Raw genomic sequence first — 16,285 nt, forward strand, 5'->3', positions numbered from 1 at the left:
AAAATGATTAAATTGGCTGCATTTTTACTTAACAGCAACTTTAGGATCACATCTGTTATGTCAAACAAAGTACTTGGTAACCTTGTTCTACTTTCTAAGTGTTGGGTAAAGAGTAAATTACCAAATGGGAGGGAGGAGGAAAGCCAACATTTCTTGGACGCTGAGAGTGTACCAGGCAGCATTCTGATGTTTGCAAATCTATCTCATTACCTGCTACTGTTACTACCTGCCCGGAATTGGCTAAAAGGCTTTTTACCCATTGTCTCATTTAAACCTCCCAGTCCTCTTAACATCACTTTTTAAAAAAATTTTTTTTAATTTTAAAATTTTATTTATTTGACAGAGATCACAACTAGGCAGAGAGGCAGGGAGGGTGGGAGGAAGCAGGCTCCCCGCCGAGCAGAGAGCCCCATGTGGGGTTTGATCTCAGAACCCTGAGATCATTACCAGAGCTGAAGGCAGAGGCTTAACCCACTGAGCCATCCAGGTGTCTCCTTAAGATCGCTTTATTTATATCTTAAAAAGGTGGTTACCTGTACATGATACTAATTCGGAAAGGCACAAAAAAGTGCTTAGTAAAAACTCATCTCTCTGCTGCCACGTCCTGTAGTCCTCCAGTTCCTCTTCCAAAACCTTGCCACTGGCGTCTTGTGTATTTGCTCAGAGATACTCTAAACCTATGTAAGTATGCAGATATGTTTTATTGTAATTATTTTCCACAAAAATGGTGACATGCTATGCATACAGCTCTGCATCTTTTTTTTTTTTAAAAGATTTTATTTATTTATTTGACAGAGATCACAAGTAGGCAGAGAGGCAGGCAGAGAGAGAGGGGGAAGCAGGCTCCCCGCTGAGCGGAGAACCCAATGCGGGGCTCGATCCCAGGACCCTGGGATCATGACCCAAGCCGAGGGTAGAGGCTTAACCCACTGAGCCACCCAGGTGCCCCACAGATCTGCATCTTTTATTAGTGTTTTAGAGTTTGTTTCATGTCAGTGGGTATAGAACAGGCCTCATCCTTTAACAGATACACCATAATTAACCAGTCCCTTCTTAGTAACAATCCTTTTTCTTTTAATAGGCAAGTTTGGCCCTTTTCGATTTACTGGAATGACTGATACATTTTATTGTAATTCTGTTTTTAATATTTTCTTTAAAAGAAAAATCTTGGGGCACCTGGATGGCTCAGTCGATTAAGCATCTGCCTTTGGCTTAGGTCATGATCCCCGGGTCCTGGGATCGAGCCCCACACTGGGCTCTCTGCTCAGTGCAGAGCCTGCTTTTCCCTCTCCCTCTGCCTGCTGTTCTGCTTACTTATGTTCTCTCTATCTCTCTGTCAAATAAATAAATAAAATCTTTTAAAAAAATGAATGAATGAATGAATGAATGAAAAATTTTTACCGTGGGGACTATACTTGCTTTGGGAGGTGGGGTTGCATGTGTCTATACTGATAATTGGGGAAATTTGTGTTTTTATTCTAGTGATTGCATCAGTAAGTATAATTTTATACCATATTTCTTGAGACATCTATTGACTGCTTACCATGATCAATTATGAAATTAGTATATTTCCTGCCCTTTCCTCCCCCTGCTTTTAGTTGATTATATTCTTAGTTTTGTCTTATATCCTAAAACACACTTATGCTTCTATTACTTGAGCATTCAGCTTTTTAAAATTTTTTTTTATTTAAATTCAATTTAATTAACATGTAGTGTATTATTAGCTTCAGAGGTGGAATTCGGTGATTCGTCATTTGCATATGACATCCAGTCCTCATTACCTCACATGCCCTCTCTCATGCCCATCACCCAGGCGCCCTATCCCCCCACTCACCTCTCTTGAGCTATCAGCTTTAAGTAGCTTTTGAGCTTTGTCAGTGAAAGCTGAGGAAATCAACATACTTACTCATTCTGTCCTATGTCTCATTTTCACCTTTGCCAATTACATTGTTCTTACATTCTCTTCTCTAACCATAAAGCCTCAAATTTAAGAGTTAGTTGTCAGACAAAATCTGCTCAATGCTCTGCACCAGTCCTTTTATTGTAGTTTCTCCATTTAGCTCATTGTTCATTGAAGTTTTTCTTCTAGCAGTTTCTTCAGGAAGGAGTCAAGGAAATCCTTCTTCCTGAGTTCTTACGCGTTGCAACATATTTTTCTGTCACCTTTGTATTTGAGCAACAGTTTGGCTGGATATGGATATTGTAATCTCTAGTCACTCTTTTTTTTATTATTATTACTGTGACCTACACATGCAGTATGTAACTTGATGAATAATCACAGAGGGGGCACCCCAGAAGCACACTTGTGTCTGTTCTCAATCACATGTCTCTCCTTCCCTCCAAAATAACCACATCCTTTTATGTTCATTGTTTCTTGCTTTATGATGTTACTACTATGGGTGCATCCCTAGATGACAGAAATCCTTTTGCCTGTTTTTGAAGTGTATGTAAGTAGAATCATACAGTATTTACTTTTGTACTATGTGCTTGTTTTGCTCAACATGACATTTGGAAGATTCATGCGCATTACGATTTGCAGCCCGACTTCGTATGTTTATGCTGCTATATAATACTTGATGATACGAACATATTACAGTTTATTTTCTCTTGGACACTTGGGTTATTTCTCGCTTTATGACAAAAGGCTCTCTGATGCTATAAATAGTTTTATATATGCCTCCTGACACACACATGTATGTATTTCTCTTAAGATACAGATTTGAGGGCAGCCCTCTCGGCCTCCCTCCCTCTTTGGGAGCCTTGCACTATCACTTTACCATCATTCAATAAACCTTTTTTGCTGCCCACCAAAAAAAAGGTATAGATTTGAGAATGAAAATACTGGGCCTCAGGGCATGCATATTTCATTCTTCCTGGATATGGCCAAACTGTTTTTGGAAGTGAGTTATATCACCTAATACCCCCAGCAGCCATGAGTGAGAGTCACTTGGGTCACCCTTCCCTTGGTATCTTGTGTTGCTTCACTGTCTTTTAGTCCAAGTGAGCCTTTGGGGTAGGTGATGCTCCCATGTCACAGATGAGAAAACAGGGTCAAAGTGGTCATGTGATTTCGTGCCAGTTTACAGAGGTGGTGGGTGCCGGAGCTGCCATTCAAACTATGCTCTCCCTAGCTCCAAAGCCTGTTACCTTTCCATGCTGCCTTCTTTACAGATAGAACTTCCAGTGGTCAGGTGTGTAAGGCGCTGAGGCCCCAGTGGAAGATGAACATTCTCCAGAGAGTTGATTGATTGACTGATTTTTTTTTTTAAAGTTTATTTAGGTAAGCAATCTGTGCATCCAATGTGGGGGTCAAATTCACGACCCTGAGATCAAGAGTCGCATGTTTTACTGATGAGCCAGCCAGGTGTACCCTGAGACTTTTTTTTTTTTTTCGTAAAGTTTGCTGTCCTTTGGCGTGGATATGGTTGTTCTTGGAGGTAACCTGTTTCTCAAAGTCCCTTCCAACTTTGTGACGCAGATGGTATTTACCCAACATGTTTAGCTTCCTGACAACTTGCTGCTTTCTTTGTTCTTGCTTTTAGCATCCAGCCCGTGTATGGAGCACAGCACCCACCTCTGGATCCTCGGCTCACCAAAAAGTAAGTCAAGATATTTTTCCATTCAGGCATATACTTCTTTTAAAACTCCTGAACCTTCCCCTGCTTTTTTGCAATGACAGTTTCTGCTTTGATCTTTTCTAGCTTCTCCCCTGCTCTGTTTTGGATCAGAAGATAAGCAATCTTCTTATCTCTAAACAGTCTATTACTAAGTGGGAAACTAATTCACATCAGAGATTTTGTTTTCCTACATCGGAAGCGGGTGTATGGAGGGTTTGGTGTTGGACTCTGTTGTAGTGGAAGGATCTTTATTTATTTATTTATTTAAAGATTTTATTTATTTATTTGACAGAGAGAGATCACAGTAGGCAGAGAGGCAGGCAGAGAGAGGGGAAGGGAAGCAGGCCCCCCACTGAGCAGAGAGCCCAACGTGGGACTCGATCCCAGGACACTGAGATCATGACCTGAGCCGAAGGCAGCGGCTTAACCCACTGAGCCACCCAGGCGCCCCGGAAGGATCTTTATTGATTAAATATGGTCCCCAAATTGGACGATTGATGACCTTCTTCTGGTTTCTGGGGTTCATTTCTTCTGAATATGTGTAGGTCTGCCACCTTTTCCTTACATTTTATGAGAACGAGGGCAAACAGAATATAACTGGAAGGCTGGCATTCTTCAGGTCCTCTTTTTCTCTGACACCCTCAAAGAAACCCAGCCACACAGTAGAGTTAAAAGCTCCCTGGGGGTTATTTCTCTAGTAAAATTCTAATGAATTATTTTCAAACACAGTAGAAATGCTGGTTAAATCCAAGATGTGTGGCTGTGTATTCCTACCCCCAATTAACACTTTATCACTCCTTTCTCTCATGGGCTGTCATTCAGCCACAGTGAATTTAAATGAGGGGATGGGTCATCTTCTCAGATTTTCTAAGAATTTTGGGTTCTATCTCTGAGTATGCTAATCTTAGAGACTTATTTCTAGGAAAGCTTAGTTTGTAGCGAAAGCTGGGTGATGTGAGAGGTATAGAAGACCTAGGTTTTCATCCTTCTGGGGACTGTGTAATAGTATCTACCCTTTTTCCCTTCACAGTCAAGGAAGGAGTAAAGATTATATTAAAATACTTTGGGGGCGCCTGATTGGCTCAGTGGTTTAAGCATCTGCTTTCGGCTCAGGACATGGTCTCAGGGTCCTGGGATCGAGCCCTGCAATAGGCTCTCTGCTCAGTGTGGAACCTGCTTCCCCCCTCTCTCTCTCTGCCTGCCTCTCTGTCTACTTGTGATCTCTCTCTCTGTCAAATAAATAAAAATAAATAAAATAAAATACTTTGAATACCCACAAAAATACTGTGTCAGATGTACATTATCAGTATTTTAGTATTTAAAAAAGTAACTTAGCGGAATATGTGGTGAACTTTCTGTAATTCTGTCAACTCTTTTTAGAATTTTTTAATTTTTAAAAATTAAAAATTAAAAAAAATTTTTTTAAATAAAAATATTTATTTATTTATTTGACAGAGAGAGAGATCACAAGTAGGCATAGAGACAGGCAGAGAGAGAGAGGGAAGCAGACTCCCTGCTGAGCAGAGAGCCTGATTCGGGGCTCGATCCCAGGACCCTGAGATCATGACCTGAACTGAATGCAGAGGCTTAACCCACTGAGCCACCTAGGCGCCCCCCAAACTCACTCTTTTTGCAAATTTAGCCAGTGTGTGGAAGGTACAGTCCTCTGAATTACTGTGGAAGTGTGACTGCTGTTATTTTCTGTAATGCACAGTTTTTATACCAGAAACCACTAGACTGTAAACTCTTTGTTTTATTCACCACTCTGCCATTAGTACCTAGAACAGCATGTGGCACTTAGTAGGCACTGAGTAAACATTTCTGGAATGAAGGAGTGAAATCACTGCATTTACTTAGTCCATGGACTTTACTTCAGTGCCTCTAGTTCATACCTTGCTATTCTTGGGGGTGGGGTAGGGGAGCATGTTTTCTGTGACATTCCCATTAAGTAGAATGGATCCTGTTTCTTGGTTTTACCAGTAATAGACTATCTAGTCTGTTGGCCAAAGAAGCAGGCATGACTCAACAGTCTCCCTGCCCCTGCTTCTTCTTGCTCAAGAACCATAATTTTATTCAGCTATTGAGAAACATACATAGAGTAGGTATCCATATTAGTTGAAGCCTTCAATAATAATTTCTTGGTAATCCCAGTGACTGGCCTACTGTGGGCTCATCTCATTGGTTCTGGCAGTGAGATATAAAAGAAAGTCTCCTGAAGGAAGGTACTAGGAAGGATTTTCTTGTTTGACCAGAGGGATCATTTTGTGAAGAGAGTCTCTTCTTGTCTCCACTCATGTTTCCTGCTTTCCAGTGTAGTAATGGGAAAATAAGATGCTGAAAGCTTCAGCAGCTACCTTGTAACCTGAGGGACTGCCAAGAGACCCGCAGAGACACCTTCCCGAGTGTCCTGACATCACGGTCTTGACAATTTCAGCATCGTAGTTGAGTGTTCTGTTCCTTGTAGCCAGTTCTGTTCATGTCCAGGATTTGTTGATCGGTAATAGATCCATTCCAGCATATTTTATAATGGGCTTTGATAAATACATAGCTAACCTGGAAATCAGTCTGTCCTCTCACACGTAAGACAGCAGAGTGTACTGTCCTGTTTTATGTTCGTGTCAGAGTCACCACACCGTGTGTGCATCTGTTACTGAGTGAGTTTTCCTTGATTCTCTGTTGAGGCCAGATCTTGAGGAATATTGCCATATCCCAGGCTACCAAGACACATTTTCTCCACTTTTGTTTTCCTACCTATTAGTTATATAAAACCACCAATGTTCTCCCTGATCATTCAACAGAGTTGCAATCAGACTTTCAATAGAAGTAATCACTTAGCTCTGTGATTTGGGAGGAATGTAATTGTCACTGAATAAATTGCTTCCCCTTTTCATGCACATGGAGGTCTGTTATTAGTGCTCTGCAACATGGGACAGCATCTAGGTCTGCACGGACCATTTTACAATTCCAGATTGTTACTATAAAACATTTATCGCCCTTATTTTAGTACCTTTGTTGGGACATTTTTATTACTTTCTCCACTACATGATTATCGTTCCACTTCAGACTGCCATTAATTACTGTGTGGTTAATCCGCATCACGGCGGAAGCCTTTACGCTGGCTCTTCAATCACCTAAACTGCACAAGCTGAGTACACCGTTCCTTGTCTGGATATAGTGACTTCAATTTGCCAGATTATTACCATTAGTGATCAGATTGCCTGCAGTAATTTTTACAGCTCAAATAAAACTAGTCTTACTGCAGAGTGGCCCAATTGGCCACTCGATGGTATGACAAGCTTCTAAATTTATTGTTTTCTGATTTGATGCTAGAATATGATAGGTCCTAGTTCCGAGTTACAACACCAGTTCACAGGAAGCCATGCTAGTTATTGTGATGACTGGGTTGATTTGTATGTTACTGAATATCCCCCACTTGCTTCACTCCCCTTACCAGTGTCAGATGTTATTTTTCTAAATAAACTCGTATCCTGTTTCTATTAAGCAAGCAACCCTATCAGCAAAACAGTGTAGTATCCATCAGATTACAGAGTGATTGGTCCTTTGTTTCCTAACCAGTAGGACCTGCAGCCATTCTTGCTCAAAATATCCTTCGGGGTTTGTGTTCCCACTTAACGAGTTACCATTCACCAAACAACTTAAGTTTCTCTCAGATGTGCTATTTGTTACATTTTTCTGAGTTTCAGGGTCATGTGCCCTTCTTGAGTCTCATTTTCTTCTCCACCTTCTAGCTCCATGGTCTTGGGCAATTACGATCTCTCTGATCTTTAGTTTCCCCATCTATAAAATAGAAATAGTAAGACTCATGTCAGAGTTGTTGTGAGGATTAAATGAGGTCTTTGCGAAAGTACCTATAATTTTTATTTTTTTTTTTAGATTTTATCTTTATATAATCTCTATACCCAACATGGCACTTAAGCTTATGTCCCTGAGATCAAGACTTGCACACTCCACTGACTGAGCCAGCCAGGTGCCCTCAAAAGTGCTTTTTATTTATTTAAAAAAAATTTTTTTTTTAGGTTTTTTTTTTTTTTTAAAGATTTTATTTATTTGTCAGAGAGAGGGAGAGCGAGCGAGCACAGGCAGACAGAGAGGCAGGCAGAGGCAGAGGGAGAAGCAGGCTCCCCGCCGAGCAAAGAGCCCGATGTGGGACTTGATCCCAGGATGCTGGGATCATGACCTGAGCCGAAGGCAGCTGCTTAATCAACTGAGCCACCCAGGCGTCCCTTATATTTTTTAATTTTGAAAAATATTTTATTTATTTATTTCACAGACAGAGATCACAAGTAGGCAGAGAGTCAGAGAGAGAGGGGGAAGCAGGCTCCCCGCTGAGCAGAGAGCCTGATGTGGAGCTCGATCCCAGGACCCTGGGATCATGACCCGAGCCGAAGGCAGAGGCTTAAACCACTGAGCCACCCAGGTGCCCCTATTTTTTTTTAATTTTCTTTTTTTTATATTTTAAAAGATTTTATTTATTTATTTGACAGAGAGATAGGGAGAGAGCACAATAAGCAGAGCAGCAGGCAGAGGGAGAGAGAGAATCAGGCTCTTTGCTGAACAGGGAACCCAGTGCAGGGCTCGATTCCAGGACCCTGGAATCATGACCTGAGCTTAACTAACTGAGCCACCCAGGCACCCCTCAAAAGTGCTTTTTGAATGATAATTTGGCATTCAGTTATAAGGAGGTGTAATGAAGGTCTCTGTGAGAGGCCACCTGGGTTGTAAGATTAATGTAGATCTGTTTAAACAATCTTGGCTAAACTTTGAGCCACCCTAATGGTGTCTTGGGTTGGTTATAAATTTTGGGGGACCTTGTTTAAATGAGGCAACCTCTTATCCAGAGGTACCCTCAGCCAGCATTACTTGGATTGGTTTTCTGGTTGTGACTCCTGATGTCAAAAGGGAAGAGAGAGACTTCTCCAAAGATTGTATTCTTGGATGTGGCTTCTTCCCATTCTGACCACCAACATACTCATCCTGTTCTGTGTACACAGGAGGTGATTACTACAAGACGAGAACATTGGGACTCTCAGCTATGCACACTTGGGAAATTAAAGCTGTGGTGTTATGTGCTCAGTTACCTTTACAACAACTCTACCCAGGCCAGAGAGCTTACTAGACCTCTTTTTCTAGGCGGATTAGTTAGAAAGAGTGTATGCAGGCTCCCAGGTCAGGTAGACCTAGATTTGCTTATAACCTCAGTAAGCCACAGTTTCCTTATCTGCAAATGGAAATAGTAATGATAATAATAGTACTTCATAGCCTTACGAATGAGCTTTCATCAGAAAATGGGTGTATATAGTAGCACAGAAGCTGGCACCCCGTAAATAGCCAATACATGTTAACTTTTGGGTACGTGTAAATTTATATTATCTCCTCCAGAGAGAACAGAACTGATAAACATGAAAACACTTCAGCCCCGTTGTTGCTGGTCTAGACTTTTTTTTTTTTTTTAAAGATTTTATGTATTTATTTGATGGAGAGAAATCACAAGTAGATGGAGAGGCAGGCAGAGAGAGAGAGGGAAGCAGGCTCCCTGCCGAGCAGAGAGCCCGATGCGGGACTCGATCCCAGGACCCCGACATCATGACCTGAGCCGAAGGCAGCGGTTTAACCCACTGAGCCACCCAGGCGCCCCGCTGGTCTAGACTTTTTTGCTTTCTCTCAGTGGCAACCTAGGTACCTTTTCACTTTGAAATGCCTCTTTGGTTCTGTGAATGGTTCTCACCAACCTTCTGTCCTCAGACTCCTACCCCTTTAGGAACCCCCTCCCCGACGAAGGTCTCTTCCTGAGGACAGAGCTGACTTTTTTAACTGGTTGGTTGAGTTTTGGGTTTTGTGGAATAGGTATCCCTAAAGTGATTTCTCAAAATGGTCTGCTTGGAATTTCCGTTTTTCTGTCACAGGGAATGACATTCTTTCCTCCCTTCTTTGCTCTGTAGTATGCTGCAGTATGTCCTTCCAATTTCTATTTGCAAAAGTCTTCATCAGAGAAAATTCCAATTCTTAATCTTAATAGTTGACTTACACTGAATCTTCATCTGCTTCAAAAAATATACTAAAATACTTGAAATGCATAACAAGGTGTAAAGAAAAATATAACACACCCTTATGTATGCACCACTCAAATGATTTACATTCTTCATTCGTATAGAAAGCCCAACGCTCCACATGCCATCTCTTGGTGTGGAGTTTTAACCCAGGCCAGAGTGTGCGCGTGCTTCAGCCAGTGTTCATTCAGCATCCAACCAGTTCTTTTGCCAGAGTTAAAATTCAGCTTCTTGATTTAATGGCTTATTTTAAAAATCCTCAAAATATCAAAAGACTATTTGGGATGGGTGCCTGGCTGGCTCAGTCATTAGAGCATGCAACTCTTGATCTTGGGGTGGTGAGTTCAAGCCCCAGGTTGGGCGTGGAACCTACTTAAAAGGGGGGGGGGAATCCAAGTGGCTCAGTCAGTTAGACATCTGACTCTTGATTTTGGCTCAGGTCATGATCTCTGGTTTTGAGATCAAGCCCTGTGGCAGGCTCCACGTTCAGCAAGAAGTCTGCTTGAGTTCTCTCTACCCCTCTCCCAACCTGTGCCCTGCAACAGGCACATGTGCATGCTCTTGCTCTCTCTCAAAAAAAAAATAATAGTTATAAGTATACAAATACAAATAAAATAAAAAAGCAAGAGACAGTATTTAGGAAACAGCCAAGAAAAAACAGTAGTGAACCTTGGTATCCATACCACTCCATATCACTCTGTTGGGTTCATGATGTGCAATCTTGAGGTAAACATTGCCTCCAAAGAGGAAAACAACAATAACCATAGACTCCTATGCAGTTTTTTTATTGATGCACATCTGCCTGTTTGTTGTTCTCCTTTTTTTAAGGTTTTATTTATTCACTGGACAGAGAGAGCGCATAAGCAGGGGAACTAGAAGGCAGAGAGAGAGGGAGAAGGAGGTTCCCTGCTGAGCAGGAAGCCTGTCCCAATGGGGACTGCATCCCAGGACCCTGGGATCATAAGCTGAGCCAAAGGCAGATGCTTAATCAACTGAGCCAGCCAGGCGACCCCTGCCTATTTGTTCTTGACAGGGGACCTTCTGAGGTGTGTACTGCAGGCAGTGGGTCCTGCATCCCCCTCAACAAAGGAGAAGCGGGCATGGTGACAAGTCCTTAACATACAGCCTCACCAGGTCCGCAGAGGAGTAATTTGCCTTTTCTGGCTCACGGATGGATTTTTGACAGCATATATTCACAATGTGTTGCTCCAGTTTTATTTTCTTTGAATTGAGCTCTTTTCATTTCTGATTGTTCATTCAGTAAGTTTATAAGTACCCTTACTTTAGGGATTGCTGAAAGCCAACAATCTTATCCACTGATAAATAAAAATATTATGCTCACTGTAGGAAACACGAATAATTCAGAGGCCTATAAAAATGAAATTAGATATCACCTGTAATTCCACAGCCTAGTGATAAGCACTGTTACCATTTTGATCTATTATCTTACTGGTCTTCTCTATGCATGTACTTTTTTCTTAATATAGAGATTATAAAAATATTTTTTGGTTCCAATTTTCACTTTATTGAGATCATTTTCTAGTGTTATTAAATAGCCTGTAAGATGTGCTTTTCAGGGGCATTATAACATTTCGTCTGGTGGCTGAACTGTGATTTATTTCATCATTTCCAATTTCTAGATGTTTATGTTGTTTTTAGTCTTTAACCAAAATAAGTAACACCATGATAAACTGCCTTAAAGCCTCTTTGACCCTCTGGTTATTTGTTAGTATCAGAGATTACAAAACGTTTTAGGGCTTATGGTATGGTATGTTGCCACGTTGTTTTCCAAAAGGCTGTACAGTATACCCCCCCCACCCAATCCGGCAGTATGAGATGGTCAACACTGAGGAGAACTGCTCTTTAGAGCTTTGCTAACTGAGCAGGTGGAAAATGGTATTTTGTTTCTGGGGTGCCTGGGGGGCTCAGTGGGTTAAGCCTCTGCCTTTGGCTCAGGTCATGATCTCAGGGTTCTGGGATTGAGCCCCACATTGGGCTGTCTGCTCAGCAGGGAGCCTGCTCCACTCCCCCCACCCCCGGTCTGCCTCTCTGCCTACTTGTGATCTCTGTCTGTCAAATAAATAAATAAATAATCAATCTAACAAAAAAAAAAAAGAAAATGGTATTTTGTTTCCATCACATTAAAACTGCTACATCTTATAATCTAGTTTTCTCTCCTGTATTTTGTGTGATGTCTTTTCTTCCTTTACTCTATGGGAGACCGGTGTTTGAAAATAATGCCTCAGTAAAATCTTACTCCCTTTCTGATGCTAATAGTAGGCACATTTGATGAGCTGTATGAGTTATCAGACTGTATTAATCAGTATCAATAACCATTATCTTACAGAATAAGCATTGGACTCTTCTAGTGAGATGAGATGGTTTATTAGGCCCCCCACCTCTGCCCAGGAGGAAGAAACAGCTACTGGAAATGGGGGAGCTTCTGCTCTTCTGGCAGAGCTTTGTTTCCCTGCTAAAGTCACTGTGCATTGCCAGAGGAAACAGAGGCATTTAATGATGTCTTTACTCCAGTGCATTCCAGTCCCCAGGTGTAAACTTATACAGGGTTTGGGATTCAAGAGATGTTAGACAAGACTGAGTTAGAAATGTCCCAACCAGCATCCAACTCTTGGTTTTAGGTAGTGATCTCAGGGTCAGGAGATCAAGCCCTGATTTGAGCTCTGGGTCAGCATGGAGTCTGCTTAAGATCTCTCTCCCTCTCCATCTGCCCCTCCCCCTACATGCACCTATGAGCACGTGCACACTCTTTCTATCTAAAATAAATAAATCTTTTAAAAGAAGAAGAAATGTCCCAGCCATTTAGTCCCCTGGATCCAGAATAAGAGCCTGCAGATGTTAATGGGGAGACATAAAGAGGAAAAGGTCAGGAAGGTAGTAACGGTCTGCGTAACTCTTAGAACTAGGCTCTCTTTCATCAGTGAGCTAATGTGGTATTTCCCAAACTTTAGTTATGCACCATATTTATAGTTTTTCTGCCACAGTCTGTACTGTTATTTACCAAATGGATTTAAAAGAAGGAACTCTTTAAAAAACTCAGTTAGATTTATATTTCATTATTTTTTTAAGGATTTTATCTTTAATCACTACACCCAGTGTGGGGTTGAACTCACAACCTGGAGATGAAGAGTCACATGACTCACTAAATGTGCCAGCCAGGTGTCCCAGATTTGTATTTTAAAGTAAACCCTATGACTTCTTTAAATTAGAATTAGAGAGCCAGTTATCACTTGCCAAAAATGGAAAGTAACTTTAGAAAAATAAACATAGTAAAAACCAAAACAGTCCTTTTTTTTTTTTTTTGTCAGAGAGAGAACACAGGCAGAGGGAGCAGCAGGCAGAGGGGGAAGCAGGCTCCCTGCTGAGCAAGGAGCCTGATGCAGGACTTGATCCCAGGACCCTGGGATCATGACCTGAGCTGAAGGCATACCCTTAACTGACTGAGCCACCCAGTCACCACAAAACAATCTTATTAATAAAATTCAAAGCTATCTGACGTTGCTTACAAATATGTGAACCCTAAGGCTGCCTCTCTTTGTTAAAAAATAGTCTTCAAGACTGAGTAGCACCAAATGAGACCATCTCCTCTAGGCTAGCAGAAGGGCTTTAACAGAATAAAAAAGGAACAGCTCATTCATTCTGGAGCTCAGTGTTTAGTGCTGCATATGGACCTACCTAAAATTATCTCTGGTTCTGCCAGTGGTTTCTTTTCTACTCTAAGCAGTAGTTCAGGTTATGTTGCCATAAGAGATTAACTCTGGAATCTCAGTGTATTGACACAACAAACGTTTCTTCCTTGCTCATGCTACGTGTCCCAAGCAGAGTTGAGTGAGAGAAGGAGGCAGTCCCTGCTCCTTGCGGCCACTCTGTTTCCCAGGTGAGGGAGGCACCACTCTCTGCCCCCCACCTCCAGCCCGTCACCACGGTAGAAGAAAGCTTACAGAGAGAACTCACACTTTTCTTGTCTGCTTCGGCTTGGCAGGGATTACCTCACTTCTCACCTCAGCACTTTGGCTGGAACTAGTCATCTGGCCTCCCCTCAGTTGGAGGGGGCTGGGAATCGTAGGGGAGCACATGGGATATTTGGTGAGCATTGTGTCTTTGCTGCATCTGCCTCTGGAGCATAGTGCTGGTCCAGACGCATCTAGGTAAGGAGAGGGTGTGAGTATTATTTTTGTTTGAGAAAGGAAAAGACTGTGTACGAGGTAGTTTGTCATACTGTTAATATTAAGCAAGTGAAGGTGGTCATATGTGTCCTGTGTCCGATCATTCCTTGGTGACGATGTCTCCTTTCTTAAAGCTTCATCAAAGAACGCTCCAAAGTCAACGCAGTTCCGTTGAAGAATAAGAAGGCCTCCAGCTTCCATGAGTTTGCCCGGAACACCAGTGATGCTTGGGACATTGGCGATGACGAGGAAGAGGACTTTTCCTCCCCTTCTTTCCAAACTCTAAACTCGAAAGTTGCTCTGGCAACTGCAGCCCAAGTCCTGGAAAACCACAGCAAGCTGAGGGTGAAGCCAGAGCGCTCCCAGTCGACAACATCCGATGTTCCTGCCAGCTACAAGGTCATCAAGTCCAGCAGTGACGCTCAGCTGTCCAGAAATTCCAGTAAGTCCATCCTGCTCCCCTCCAGAGCTTCAGCCTTTTCAGAAGAATGCCTTTAAAATAAACAGATTTTCTTTAGGGCATCACTCAGATCTTTCATTGGCTGATAATCGTGAGAGCTTGAGTCCCTCAGACATCAGTGACCTAAGAGGTCATAGGCTGTTTTTGCTTCTCCCACCTTAATGGATCCCTGGGGCTTCAGTTCCCGACTCTTGGAGTTGCCTGCCATTCTCTCCTTCCTTTCCCAAACTTCTGCAGTTTGGTTGCTTCACATTGCTGTAGACATGGTCAGGCTTAAGAATAAATGAACCTATGTAAAACTGCTCGTGGCTGCAGACGTTTGGCACTGTTGGTTGGCCTCCTCAGCCCTGGGAGCAGTCACTAGCATAGGGCTGACATTTTCCTGTTCCCGAGGGATGGAGCAAGGTGGGCCTGAAGGCTCTGGGTCACAGCTCCCTGCCCATCAGGTTGGGTGGGGTAGGAGGAGACGCCCCTCCTGTTTCTTTTTTTCAGCAACTGGTCAGGGTGATGGTGGCTTTATCCGATGTTTGGGGACTGTCACTGTACTCCTTTAAGCATCCATGGCTGTATGTAATGTTGCCCGAAGGGGTTTTGTGGAAGCTAGTCATTCTGAGCTTGGAGAGGGAAGTGTCATCATTCCAGTGAAAGTTAGAATAGCTGGCGGGTAAAGGGTGACAAGGAAGTAGAGGAACGGCAGAGTCCTGGAGTGTGTCTGACTTGTGTTCTAAGGGAACAACTTCTGCAGTTTCAGAATAAGCACGTGGTCATGAAATTAAGCCGTAATGCCTTTAAAATTATGCCACAGCCACTTTCCATCACTGACCCGGGCCCCAGGTTGAACCTTCAGGGCCATGCCCACATGGGTGTTTGCGGTTAGCTGATGGAGGCCCATAGCTATAGGCTCTTGGAAGTGTCTTTGTGCTGTGACTGAGGGTCTCCAAGGGTCCCAGTGTGAGGAAGGCCCAGCCACAGCCTCCAGTGAAGGTGCTGCGCATGTGCAGCTGGGACTGTCCAGAACATTCCTTTCATGGTCCCTCCTGTGAGCCTCATCCAGTAGTCTGATACCAGAGGGACACCTAGGTGGCTCAATCCACTAAGCAGTTTCCTTCACCTCAGATCTTGATCCCAGGGGCCCTATCGAGTCCCGCATCAGGCTCCCTGCTTAGTGAGGATCCTGCTGCTTTCTCTCCCTCTGCCTGCTGCCCTCTGCTTGTCTTCTCTCTGTCAAATAAATACACAAACATCTTTAAAAAAAAAATCCATGCTATCAGAAGTGCACATTGCTCTCAGCTCTGCAGTGTGCAGTGCACATTTTCTAGGCCCCATGTGACACGAGGCACCCCAGCCGAATACCCTGTGGCAGGCATTTCCGTCAACCCTCTAGTTGTGTGTGTTCCTCATTTAATTCTGGTTGTGGCTACTGCTTTTTAAGGCCCAGACAGTTAAAGAATATGGAACAGCCATGGCAGGACAGTCAGAATTTAAAACAAAAACACTGAGTTTTCTTTGGGGTAGTAAAATAAATAAGGGTTTTTGGAGGCACACAGACCTAAAGTGGCATCTCAGGTCTTCTCACAACCAATCACCTTTCACCCCTCTGAGTTGTAGTTTCTCCCTCCATAAAGGAGTGCCAGTTCTCTACCGTGTGTTGTGAGAATCCAACAAGAGAGCGCAGGTAAATGTGACCCGCCCGATGTCTTATGCATAGTGAGGACTCAGTCAGTGTCAGTCCTGGACCACTAGGTTAGAAATGTCTAGAACCAGACATATGGTTCTGCTTGAGTCTGTGCTCCTGTTCCTTCAGTCACATCCCAGCAGGCTTAAAACCTGGTTCCTCTGGGTGGGAAATATGGGAGCACAGAGGAACTTTAGCCTCCCCAGACAGAATTGCCTTGGGACAGAGCTTCTCACCTGGTGTTTGGGGCACGTGGGTGGGCCGAGAACAGTTTAGAGTTG

General features: G+C 42.9%; 1 protein-coding gene across 1 annotated transcript in view; it reads left to right on the plus strand.

The window, feature by feature from the left end:
* The window catches only part of TBC1D22B (TBC1 domain family member 22B), a 75,198-nt gene that overhangs the window by 11,804 nt on the left and 47,109 nt on the right, over positions 1 to 16,285 (plus strand). Inside the window, exons 2-3 of the mRNA XM_044250305.1 lie at positions 3,543 to 3,599; positions 14,004 to 14,311. Coding sequence (XP_044106240.1) covers positions 3,543 to 3,599; positions 14,004 to 14,311 — 365 coding nt within the window. The remainder of the gene's footprint in view (positions 1 to 3,542; positions 3,600 to 14,003; positions 14,312 to 16,285) is intronic.

The sequence above is a fragment of the Neovison vison genome, chromosome 1 (assembly GCF_020171115.1).
Source record: "Neovison vison isolate M4711 chromosome 1, ASM_NN_V1, whole genome shotgun sequence".
Classification (NCBI taxonomy): Eukaryota; Metazoa; Chordata; class Mammalia; order Carnivora; family Mustelidae; genus Neogale; species Neogale vison.